The sequence below is a fragment of the Acromyrmex echinatior genome, chromosome 13 (genome assembly GCF_024713525.1).
Source record: "Acromyrmex echinatior isolate Ae372 chromosome 13, ASM2471352v2, whole genome shotgun sequence".
NCBI lineage: Eukaryota > Metazoa > Arthropoda > Insecta > Hymenoptera > Formicidae > Acromyrmex > Acromyrmex echinatior.
In genome coordinates, this window is record NC_141864.1 from 4,568,764 (window position 1) to 4,581,835 (window position 13,072).

Below are 13,072 nucleotides of genomic sequence, written 5' to 3' on the forward strand. Positions count from 1 at the left end.
CATCACATTTTAGGTATACTGCGGAACTAAATGCATCGCGCCAAATTCAAATCCATAGATGCATCTGGCTGCGACATTCATGCGATGTAAATTACTAAATTAAATTAATGTAAATTTATAAATGTGTGTAAATACTTTATTTATTAATGTAAGTTAATGTAAATTTCGTTCTATTTTTTATCACGATCCACTTAATGCTTTTTGCAGCATTAGAATCCTATTCTGTAACTCTTAACGACTGTAACGATATCGTTACATTGTAGTTGCGCACTTTTTTTACTATATACAAAACCCGCGCAATGACAATGTAATGATATTGTTACAATCATTAAGAATTGCAGAATAGACCCGCTCTTAGTATCGCATTCCCTAGTATTCATTACTTGTAATGTGTTGAGCGTCGAAATTGAACGCAGTACCGGCACATTCAATATTACATAATATTATTAAGTTTTTACATAATATTATTAATAATTAACATATCGAAGAAACGTAAAAATTTAAGAAAAAATTCTTAACAGGACCATATATTTTTTGGAAGCTAAAAAAGGACATATGAAACCATTAAAATTTTTATTTTTATAAAGAATTTTTCAAGTTTAAAACTGTGAAAAATAAAATTGTAAAACTACTTCAAATCAATACTATTTAAAAAATTAGGAAAAATCTAGTTAATTTGGGTATCTATAAATAAAATTCATTTTAGTCAGCTACATTAAATAATATTACGCGTGTTATCTACATTATTTTAGCAATATGATAATAAAAAGATCAATTATTGACTGTATTCAACATAAAAAATAACTTTACAACTGCTGTAAAATTCTTTAATATGATCGGTTTATACATTCAAATCCGTGAAGAATTAAGAACAAAAACCAAAATATTAAGAAAACTTATAACAGTTGCAAAACTGCTTTTTCTGCTGAATGAAAATCTATTCAGACAAAAAGCTATAAGCTGCAGAAAAATAGACTAATTAATACGTTAGATATTTTATTAGCCTTTCTTGCATATAAATGCATATAAATGTATATAATTTGTAGATTTATCTGAATAGATCTTATTAGTAAAGTTATTATGAAACGATATTCTTCATTTCTTTTTTCTTGTTGAACGTTCAATAGTTTATATGTATCAGAGATGCATATCTCATGCTGAGAACAGGGTAGAACTCGACTGCTTTCAAGAAAGCGAAAATTAATTTTATTAATTCTATAACACAGACTCGCACAACAAATGACACACATTAATATTTTCTTTCCTAAGAGATTCCACAGCAAGAGAAATCACAGATATTAAACAAAAACAGTTATTGTTCAATTTTCAATATCTTCAACATCACAAATAATTAAACATAATTGACTATCCAGCAGATTATCTATATAATAACGAATTCGATTGTATATATCAATAAGCACTAAGTGTGTAAATTGTACCGAGACACTGTGGGTCTCCAGATTATAAACTCATGTATACAGAAACATAAACGCTTTATCAATAAAAGATTCAACATATATTTTACTAAATAATTTATCATGTCAAATAATTTATATAATGTGACACGAAGTGTATATTTGTGGTTATTTGTAATCAACTATAAATTAAAATGAAAAGAATTATACGTATAATCCTTGTCATTTTATTTAGACAGGTTAATCAATATCTACTTATACATCCAATTAAATTCATTACAAGAAAACACGAAGAACTTTCGCAGTCCCGTTGAAAAACGAATAATACATCTATATAATCTATCAATTGCACTTTCTTCCCACAAATTCATTGACAAATTTTTATCACATTCCCATATAGTTTCCTACAATTCATCGGAAGTTACAATTAGAGAGACTGTTAGTTAATATTATAATTTTAAATATTTCGTTGAAAATTTAGTCAAATAAAATAAAATGACAATTGTGTTAATGTTATCAAGATATACAAATTAAATAACTAATAATTTTTAATGATTTTATTTTTAAAAAATATATATATAAGATACTATAGATGAAATAAATTAAACAATTCAAATTTAAAAAATTGAATTTTTCTCTTACTATATTTATAACAGTGGATAAATAACCTTTTTATAAAAATTTGTAAAACGGTTATTTATCCGCTAATATTGATAAAATATGATACGTTATAAACGTTAATAACGAGATGACGTACAATATAATCAGCGCGCGCGCGCGCGCGCGCGCGTGTGTGTGTGTGTGTGTGTGTGTGTGTGTGTGTATTCACATACTGCTTGCGGAAAAAATTCTGTAACATATCATAAAACTTATAAATAACATACTTAATTATTATAAAATAGAGCTAAAAACTGCTTAAAGAAAAAAAGAAATACTCGCTCTTTTTTTTGAATAATTGCAATATAGAAATTTCCAATATAGAAATTCTTCTGTTGTTATTAAATTTTAGTTAATATTAATTAATATATTTTAAACAACAATAACTTGCAAAATAAAAGTTACAATTGCATTAAAGTGGCGCCAAAGTTTCTTTGGTTTTCTTTGGTTTACTCAGTGCAAATTCGACATATATGCAAACGGATGGACATTATATTCAATAAACTTATAATTGTTGAGTTGCAAAGTCAATTAGTCGTTATTCACTTGATGTACGATATAAAATGTAATGTATACATGTCTATCGTATCGATATTTTTATATTATGCTGCATAACTTATATTTTCTGTATATATCCTTTTTTCATCTATTATAACTTTAACAGACTCTTATCTGCATCCTGTCGAATCTCACTATAACTAAACGTGACACATTTTATATCATTGAATTGTTACATGCTATCAATTATCTATTAAAAAACAGAATTAATATGTGCTATTAATCATCCATTAAAAACAGAATTAATAAGTTGTGCTTCTGTATGGATAACCACTTCCGTAATTATCGCCACCTCCATAATTTTGAGGCATACTTCCTTGTCCATAGCTTCTTTGCGTGCTATATCCATATGTCGTATTCTGGCTCAAAGAAGTATTCTGTTTCATATTATAATTACTATAATTACTATAATCCGTTCCCGAATAAACATTTGAAGAAGGTTGATAAGAGGTCCCGCTGCGAGCAAGGCCTCTTCCTCTTGTTGAACCGCCACCTCTTCCTCTATCATTATTACTTCTTCGGTTATTACTCCTTTCAACGCCATTAACACCAGAAGAACCGCCGAAACGTTTCACACCTTATCATATGAAATATATGAAATAATCGAGTGAACATCTAGTGATTATGATCACTATTAAATGTCCATAAAGTGAACTTTTTCTTCCCCATTCATCATATACTATTAGGGTAAGAGCAAAGTTTACTTTGCGTAAGAACTATTAGAATAAAATGTAGACAAATTTGGATAATATGGATATTCAACTCTAAGCTAAAACATACTTCTGCTGAAATTTCCCGCCTTGGCCATCTCTGCCATTTCACTGAGACGCGGATTGACATTCTGTCCCGCCTCTCGTAAAACTTCTATTAAGTCTCCGGCATGTTTCATATTGTGACTTGTGAAAAACGCATACGCAGTTCCGGTCTGTCGCCTACGTCCAGTTCGACCGATTCTGTGTATATAATCCTCCGACGAAGATGGATAATCGAAATTTATCACGTATTTCACATCATCCACATCTGTAAAGTAGTAGTCACGAAAAATATTATCAATAATATTATATTGATAATATAAAACAAATATCTTGATAAAACTAAAAAAATCTGTAATTTATATATATATATATATAATTATATATATATATATTATACATATATATATGTTATTTTATAATTTTTTTCTGAATTCAAAAACTAAATTGATATTATTCCTCATTAAATATATTATAATACTTATAATATATTAATACATGTTTATGCATATAGATATTGTTAGATATTAATAAAGAATGATTGATGTTTAAAAAAATAAAAGAAAAATATACTTCTAATAATAAGTGTTAAATAACTTAAATGCATATTGAATAAAATACATTTTGGTAAAAAATTATTGACATTAATTTCCAGATAAATTCAGTCAATAAAATAGATTTAGACACCCACCTTTTGTTTGAAAATTCCGATGTGAAATCAGCAAGAACGACCCCGTTTGCTTTTAAAGTGGGGCAATTCTGATTGCTTTCTTATGGTAATATATTGGCGGCCTAGAGATTAGACAGACACAGCGGTTGTGTCTGGTTTGGGATAGAGGCAGCAATTTAGGGTTTAAGCCTGAGTGCATTAGTTTTGATAGGCACTGTGTATGATCATTTCTTAAAGTTAAAGTTAGAGGCACTGGATAACAAATTTAGTAATTGCATTTTTTAAGTTTTTATATTGCAATTACAAATTTATATGTTTATAATTATTAATTCATATATTTGAAACTTTGTTTAAAGGAAACCCATTTCATTTTTTAATTACTACAAGTAATATTTGAACACACATACATTGTGATTGTCATATTACTTAATGCATTGATGATTGATTAGTGCATTAATGATTATAAAGTCTACTTTGCTATTCCATAATGAGAAAATTAAGACAGAAGTTAAATCGTATATAAATCTAGCTTTCCATTTAGAAATTGTTATAATATATAAGCAAAGGAAAATAAAATAGTCACTGTGTCTGCCCAATACTGGCAGTACACCGCGTTGAGTTAGGGTACTCTGTGCCTCTGAAAAAGAAAAGCAGACAGACTTAGTGGTAGCTTGTGTGCATTTTCAGAACCTTGATCTTACATGTATATCATTATCAAAATTAATAACTCTTCATTTCAACACTGAAACTAGTCATATACCAATTAAATACAGTTATAAATTAAACACTGAAGTATGTAGCAAAAACGTTTCTATGACTTTTACATAAAAATAAAAAATATAGATTTATTTATATACGACAAAAATGGGATTTAAAAAAATGGGTTTACATAAAAAAAATAATAAATCAGCAAACTGTTAAAAAAGGTTTGACACACCTGTAATCGCAGAACAAAAAATTGCAGAATGAAAAATGTAAAAAGGCATAAATCAGAAAAACGTCAATTTTACATGGCTCTACAATATAATCGAGACGAATATGATAAAAAAGTTCCAATGCATCACACACTGCTACATACACAGCTGTCGGCTGGCCTCACTCTAACAACGCATCATCCGGCTAATCCAATAAGTGTTGCCAATACCCAGTTTCACCGTGACTTTCTTAGTGTCTCGCCTACACCAAAACATTGCTGAATAGAATTTTACATACCCAAGCCTCTAGCGGCTACATCAGTTGCGACTAAAATTGGCGCTCTTCCACTGCGGAATTCTTGTAACACATGATCCCTTTCCTGCTGGTTTTTGTCACCGTGAATACACACAGCTTGCCAGCCTTCACGTCTAATATTTCTCGTGAGATCGTCCACTTTACGTTTGGTTTCCACAAATATAATAGTCTTATTCTCTTTTTCAGTATCAATCTCTTGAAGCAATCTATACAGCTTCGAGTCTTTCTCATACTCTTGACAAACGTCAATGATTTGAGTAATGTTATGATTGGCCGACAGAGTCAAAGAACCGATATTGAGATGAACATAATCTGTTAAGAAATCCTCTGCAAGTGCACGAACTTCCTTAGGCCACGTCGCCGACCACATTAGCACTTGCCTATCGGGGCGTATCTGCTCAATTATTTTTCGTATCTGAGGTTCGAATCCCATATCAAGCATACGATCGGCTTCATCGAGAACTAGATACGTACACCTAAAATTAACGAATACAAGAATATTTAAATTGTGTAAATTCATATTATTAATTTACAGATAATTTTGATTTATCACTGAATTTTTATAGATATACATACCTACATAAATTTGTAGTTCCTTTTTCTAAGAAATCTATAAGTCTACCTGGCGTAGCAATGCATATTTCAATGCCTCTCTCCAAATCGTGTGCCTGTGGTCCTTTTGGAGCTCCGCCAAAAATACACGTATTTCTTACAGCCGCAGTCTCTCCAAAGCTATTAGCTACTTCTTGAATTTGTTGAGCTAATTCTCTGGTTGGAGCTAAGATCAAGACAATTGGTCCATCACCAGTGTTTATGCGCGGTTGATGTATGATATGCACAATTGCAGGTAAAATATACTGAAAAAAGAAAATAAAATAATCTAATACAAACGCATACAAATACATCTTTAAATCATATATCCAATATATTAATTAATATTTTATTGAAACTATGTAAAGTATGTATGTAAAGCTATTTAAATAATTGGACAAATGGGAAACGAATAAAATATTCTAAAATTCTCTCATTGGTATAAATATTATACGTATTTACTATTATATTATATATCTATTTATTATTTTGTATTAAATATACTTCTAATTCTGCTTACTCCAAGTGTCTTTCCAGAGCCAGTTTGAGCGATTGCAACAAGATCTCTGCCGCTAAGTGCAATAGGCCATCCTTGAGCTTGAATTGGAGTAGGCTGTGAATACCCTTCTCTACGAATACCTTCCATCACGTAAGGTGGAAAGTTTCCCTCCTCGAAATATTGTATAGGATTAGGAATATTGTCACCCTTCACAGTTATTTCTGCATTTTCTCGAAAATGATATACTTCTTCGTTAGATCTAACTCAGAATTAAAGTCGTGAGCACATTTCATTGTTTGTCCCAACTAAATTTAATATCACTAATAGTACTAATACCTGTTCCTGACTGCGAGATGCTCTATATAAAAATCTTTGCGTATTGGTTCCAAAGTACAAAGATCCCAGTTTACTTTCCTTAGACCGCCACCAGGTTGCTTTCCTTTCAATCCCCCTCGCAAATTATTGGAGTTTCCTCTAGGTGTGCCAAACCTGCTACCACCACGTCCATTATCGATGCCGCCTCTGCCAGTACTTATTCCTATCTTCGCAGTACCACCACGACGACCTCTACTACTCTGATCTCGGTCACGACTATACCTAGAAATTTAAGAATGATTTATAAAATTGTACATTTTCATATACAAAAATATATAATATCTTTATTTAATAAAATATAAGCTTTCCTGATAAAAATTTTAACTTCAATTCGCTTTCAGTATATACAGAATTGGACATTTAAAGTGTATATTACAAGTTGTTATTCCTGGAAATGTGTCAAATTAAAAATACGTTCAGACAAAAGTTGTACGATTTCAAGGAGAACAAATAATAATAAAATAGATTTTTTTAATCGATTTTTCAAGGTCATGCAAATTACCTCCATTTTTTTTTAATAGAATGATATATCTTTTTACATATTATTCTCCTACTAATCTGTCTACAAAAGTATTAAGAAATATGAAAAAATTAATCGTTTATGGGATTATACTTTATTCTGGCACATTTCGACATAAAATATAAAATACCTCGTATAATTATTGATTTTTAAATATACTTTGATACCTTTATGCACAGAATAATGAAATAAATTGATGATGAAAAAAACACATATAGTTGCTTTTCAAAAATGATAATTTTTGAACACACAGATAATTTTTGATTGTTCACAGCTTGTAACACTTTAAATGCTCCATTCTAATTTTGAATAATAAAAAATATTTGGGCATAAAGTAAAACATTGAATAATTTCTATAGAGAATAAATATAAAAATTTATATAGTACATATAAGGGAATAATTTCTCGTTTTAATATAAATTAAGATATTAATTTAAAAGGAACCAATCGTCAATCGGATTCGCCGATCCGAAAGTATACGCCAATCACAGGCAATTCGTTATCTGATGTTGCGCTATAGTCGCTGGTCATGTTTTTGACAAAAGAAAAGCCGACGAGCACGAAACCACGAGGATATGCGAGATTATGGGAGTCGATCGCAAGGTTAGGTTAGGTTAAAAAGATGCTCGGTATCTTTCTAACCTTTGATCTTTAAATATTCATCAAGCAGTATATCGTTTGGAAAAAATATAAACGATTTTTTGTTTGATTTCACGAAAATTCAAAATTTAAAATTATAACATAAATGTTAGTTTTTATCAATTTGACCACTTTTACTACATTGATATGCACTTGTAAATCTTTTATTTATGATTCTTTTCTTTTATTTATGATCCTGTCCTCAAAATATTTTATTTGTGTAATGTATAATAATAAGATAATTGAAAGTGCAACTAAAAATATGAATATTTTACTATTTCTAGACTTCATTTTAATTTTATTAAGTCTACTTTTATTAAGGAACAAAGTTTCAATATAAATACTTGATTAAATAAAATTATATATTTAAATTATTTTAAAACCAATTTAATAATAGAACCAATATGTTTGAGAATGCAGTTTTATGCTTTACATATAAAAAAATATAATTAATTTCATTTTTTGTGATATCAAAAAATATTAGATACATGAGGAAATTTTATCTCAATAAATATATAATTGAAAGGAGATAATCTTTTTTTTCCTCACACTTTATTTAAAATTTGCTGATTCATGTTAAAAGATTAACTATTAACATTATAATCGCTTTTAATAAACACATTATATATACACGTACTATAGTACATGCATATATAGTAAGAGATATCTGTTTTAGGTGTATGTGTATGTAGGTGAAGTAGGGAACGTAAGTTATATTATCAAGCAAGCAGTCAAGTCACTCTACTGACTACGTGCAATATAAAACTAGTAGAGTCATCGTACATTCGAAAAGACGAAGCTCAGAAAAGATGCCTGAAATAAATCCAGAAGTACTCAAAGTATTTGGCTTTTGGGGTAGCATATTGGTTCTGAAACTGCTGGCGATGGTACCGTTAACTGCAAGACAGCGAATAAGAAAAAATGTAAGTAAAATAATCATAGATAAGATAATCATATATTATATAATATATGTATTCATGTGTTATATTATGTACATTTTTTCATGTAAAAACTGTCTCTAATTAAATTGTTATAAACATAAAATTTTGTTTGTCTTGAGGCGTTTGTCACTGTCATTAAACTTGAAACAGGAAGTAATTTGAATACATTTGGATTCCTAAATAAAAATTACTTCAACATTTCTTTCATCTCTATAAACATATAATATATAAACTGTTTCCTTTAACTCGAACATTTAGAACTCTATTGCTTTTAATGATACAACAAAATACATATTTAAAAAATTATTAATTTGCAATATATTATAAAAAATTTTTTTCTCAAGATAATAAATTTTTTAAATGGAAATTATATGATTTTTTTACATATGATTCTTCTAGTTATTTTGTATATTAAAAATAGATATTAAAGTAGAATTATAAAAAATCAATAATTCAAGAGAACTTATATTTTATTCTGATAAAATATATCAAACATTTTTTATATACACACACACACACATATATATATGTATATATTATATATATCACACACACACACACACACACACACACACACACACACACACACACACACACACACACACACACACACACACACACACACACACACACACACACACATAAAACTGTATCACACTTTTATGCATAGAATAAATTATGTATGTAAAGAAAATACATAATTGTTTTTTAAAAGAGATATGTAGTTGCATATTGCAAATTGCACATTGTTTTAAAAACAACTACATTCTCTTTATACCAATTAATTTCTCTCAGTATTCTATGCATATAAGTATTAAGATACAAGTAATAAGATACAATTATCAAAAAATGAATAATTTATGAAATATTTATTTAATATTCATATCATTCATGTCAAATTGTATCAGAATAAAATATCTCGTTAATTATTATAATAATTTTTTGAACTCTAATATTTTTATACGCAGAATAATTAGAAAAATCATAGGACTTATTTAAATTATTTCATAAAAAAAAATTTTTTTAATTTCAAAAAATATGAGTTTGGAAAAAATTTGTTGTTTGTTGTAATATAATATTTAAATAATTTTGAAATAATTTTGAAATAATTTGAAATAATTTTTTTTCTTTGATTTTGTTGAAATCATTAGAAGCAACAAATATTCTAAATAAAAATTATGTGAGTTATGTCCAAATCTATTCTTAGAAGATTCTAAACGTTCGAGTTTAACAAAAAATATTTTGTATATATTTTCTTTTTTAATTAAATAAACAAGAGAATTGATGTTATCGGTTGTATTCCGATATTCACTGCCACTGTCGAAAATCTATAATGTATGGAATGCATACTACAGATTCTTAGCACTGATAGTGAATTGAGAACGCAGCCAACGTGACCTGTTTACGTCAGAATTTAGCAACTAGAATGAAATTGATTATGATCAAATGTTGTAGGCATTCGCAAATCAAGAGGATGTTATGCACTCAGGTAAAGGCAAGGTGGTTCATGATGATCCAGACGTGGAGCGTGTACGCAGAGCACACTTAAATGATTTGGAGAATATTCTCCCATGGTTCATTGTCACGTATCTCTGGCTAGGAACAGGACCTTCGCCATGGTTGGCCAAAATTCTTATTCGAACCTTTGTACTTGCTCGCGTAGCTCACACTGCATCATACGTATTTTTGCAACAACAACCTACGAGAGCGATAGCTTTCTTCGTGGCATTTGGAATTACGGGCTATGAAGCAGTTAAGACATTAATGTACTATTCCTAAGTTTTATATAAATCTTTGAAGCAATCGAATCTAAATATACATGAGATAAATGGAATAATTATACAAGCTGTATATTGAAATTCTTTTGATATTTAAGAATAAAAAATTTTTCATTGTATATCTACAGATCATATTTTATTGAATTTCTGAAAATATATTGTGCAATAAAATCAAAAAACATTGTTATATGTCTAGAAAGAAGTATGAAGCAAATGGATAGACTGATCTAGTGTTAAACATCTAAATTAAAGTCTCTTATATATTCCTCTTTATAATTTCATCTACAGAGAATATTTTACTGACTATAAAAGTACATATATATAAAAAACATTATATCAAAAAAAAATAACTAAATAAATATAGCCAGTGTTGATTAAATATCCAAATTAAAGATTTTTACATTTCTTTTTATAATTTGTCTTTATAATTTCATCCACAAAAAATATTTTATTAAATCTAAAAATATATGATACAATCATTAAATATATTGTTATCATATACAAAGAAATATAAAATAAATATTATTTTAAATACGAAGTGTTTCCAATATTATTGTTATACACGCACGCTGAAAAAAATGCGTAACTCTCTATACATATCGGTTATTTCGAAGAATATTGCTAAGATTTCGGTAATCTGAAGGCTCAGGACGCTCGCACGAAATGCAAGAGATCCGGGTTCGACTCCCGGCTGAGGAAATATTTTTCGCAATAAGTTTATTACAGTTTTTAAGATTAATTTGGAAAATTTGAAAGGATTATTAATATTTCAGATTGATTACGTTGAAAGTTCGACAACCATATCGGCACGTAATTATCATTTCTGAAATTAATTCATTTATATGAATATATATGTTAATTCAACATCTCAACACTCAGACCGTGGCACTTCGTATTTAAAGTAATATTAATAATTTAACTTAAAATCTTCTGGTCTTGTTTCCAATATTATTGTTTATAAAATAAATAGATTAGTGTTGATAAAACATCTAAATAATTAAAGACTCATATTTGTCTTTATATAATTTCATCTACTAAAAAATATTTTACTTAACCTGAAAATACATATTATATAATAGAATCAATAAACATTATCATATAAAGGAGTAAAAATAGATATGGACTGATTAAATATCTAAATTAAAAATTTATATATATATATATATATATAATATAAAGATATATGTATATATTTATATATTTTTTTTACAACTCCATTAGTATTTTATTTGTCAACAGAAATTCTTATAAAGAATTAATATTATTCAATAGCAATTTCTTGTCTCATCATTTTTCTTTTTTATATATATGTATACAGTCACATCTATGGAATATCACTAGTTTCGATCGAGACTGACAACGAGATGCAATAAAAATAAAAGCGTGATCTGTCGCGAGTGGATAACCGCGGTAAAAATTCACCACAGGCCTGTTCGATCGTGTCACGAATAGACAAGGGAGAAAAATCAATTTCCAAGCGGTCAATATTAGCCTCATTATCGATCGACGGTCGCCGAACGGGACGGAACTGCCCATCGCATACGGGGCGTTTATTCCTCTGCGAACAGTTTCGCGGATGTCCCGAACGTCCTGCAGGACGTCTCGTCGTCGGACGCGATCTATTCGTGGTTCACACAAAGTTGTCATCGCGTACTTACATCGGGAATCCTGGGTATCCTTTCCACGGACGGTTTCAGGAAGAATCCGGTCTGATTCGATCGACGTCGGCTCGTAACGTTGAAGGGCGACAGGGGGACGCAACCGCTCGATTGGACTCTCAAGGAACCGCTCTCGCCGGAACTTTGACGATCTCACGTTCCGGGACTCGGTCGACCGTGTGAGGGAATTCGTATCGCGAATTCAAGAGCGGTACCTAGGAAGTCGTGTCGCCCGCCACCGGCGATCCGGAATTAATGGGAACTTCCGCAAAGTAGTTCCGCGTTCCGGTCGTTGTCATGGCAACCAGCGGCGGAGGGATACACGAACCTTCTGTCCTCGTGGGGGAGAAGCTCCCCTCCGCTCCTTCCTCCCGCCGATCGCCGAAATCCATACTGCACGATGATCCACGATGATTCACGATGATCGTCGATCGTGAAAAAAATGGCGGCACCCGTGCCGGCAAATTCCGCTGTCGCCTTGTAATTAAAGAATCATTATGCAATACAACGTCAATGTGGTGAGATAAGAACTGAAAGGAACGACGTTGTATCACGAAAGATAACGAATGTGATGTCTGAACAAAGAATCTCAGACGTACAATCTCCGTGTTATATGACATGCTTATAAAAACCTGTGATCTTGATAAGGGAAATAATCATAATCTGAGGTAAAATATTTTACAGAAAGCATATATATTTGTAACAATGCAAGAAATAAAAGGGCTCGATAAAAATCTCTCAATATACAAATTAAATTTATTGAAGAGTTCGTAGAAAAAACAAAATCGT

The 13,072-nt window shown here is 29.9% G+C and overlaps 2 protein-coding genes across 3 annotated transcripts; one reads left to right on the forward strand and one right to left on the reverse strand.

The window, feature by feature from the left end:
- Positions 1-1,183: 1,183 nt before the first annotated feature.
- Positions 1,184-12,422, reverse strand: LOC105150679 (uncharacterized). Of its 2 annotated transcripts, none has more exons than XM_011063917.2 (7): positions 12,284-12,422; positions 6,709-6,969; positions 6,394-6,631; positions 5,859-6,139; positions 5,265-5,758; positions 3,411-3,650; positions 1,184-3,207 (listed from the first exon to the last, which is right to left on the reverse strand). In XM_011063917.2, coding segments are annotated over exons 1-7 (1,851 nt in total). In that variant the 5' UTR covers positions 12,286-12,422; the 3' UTR covers positions 1,184-2,872. The 2 variants fall into 2 exon arrangements, 1 of the variants encoding a protein (XP_011062219.1); XR_015547153.1 differs by lacking the exon at positions 1,184-3,207 and adding an exon at positions 4,074-4,689 and having other exon boundaries at positions 3,519-3,650.
- On the forward strand, positions 7,773-10,744 carry LOC105150678 (microsomal glutathione S-transferase 1-like). The gene is made up of 3 exons (XM_011063916.2): positions 7,773-7,870; positions 8,583-8,829; positions 10,303-10,744. Exons 2-3 carry the CDS (start codon positions 8,716-8,718, stop codon positions 10,624-10,626), a joined length of 438 nt encoding a protein of 145 aa, XP_011062218.1. The 5' UTR covers positions 7,773-7,870; positions 8,583-8,715; the 3' UTR covers positions 10,627-10,744.
- Positions 12,423-13,072: the final 650 nt, after the last annotated feature.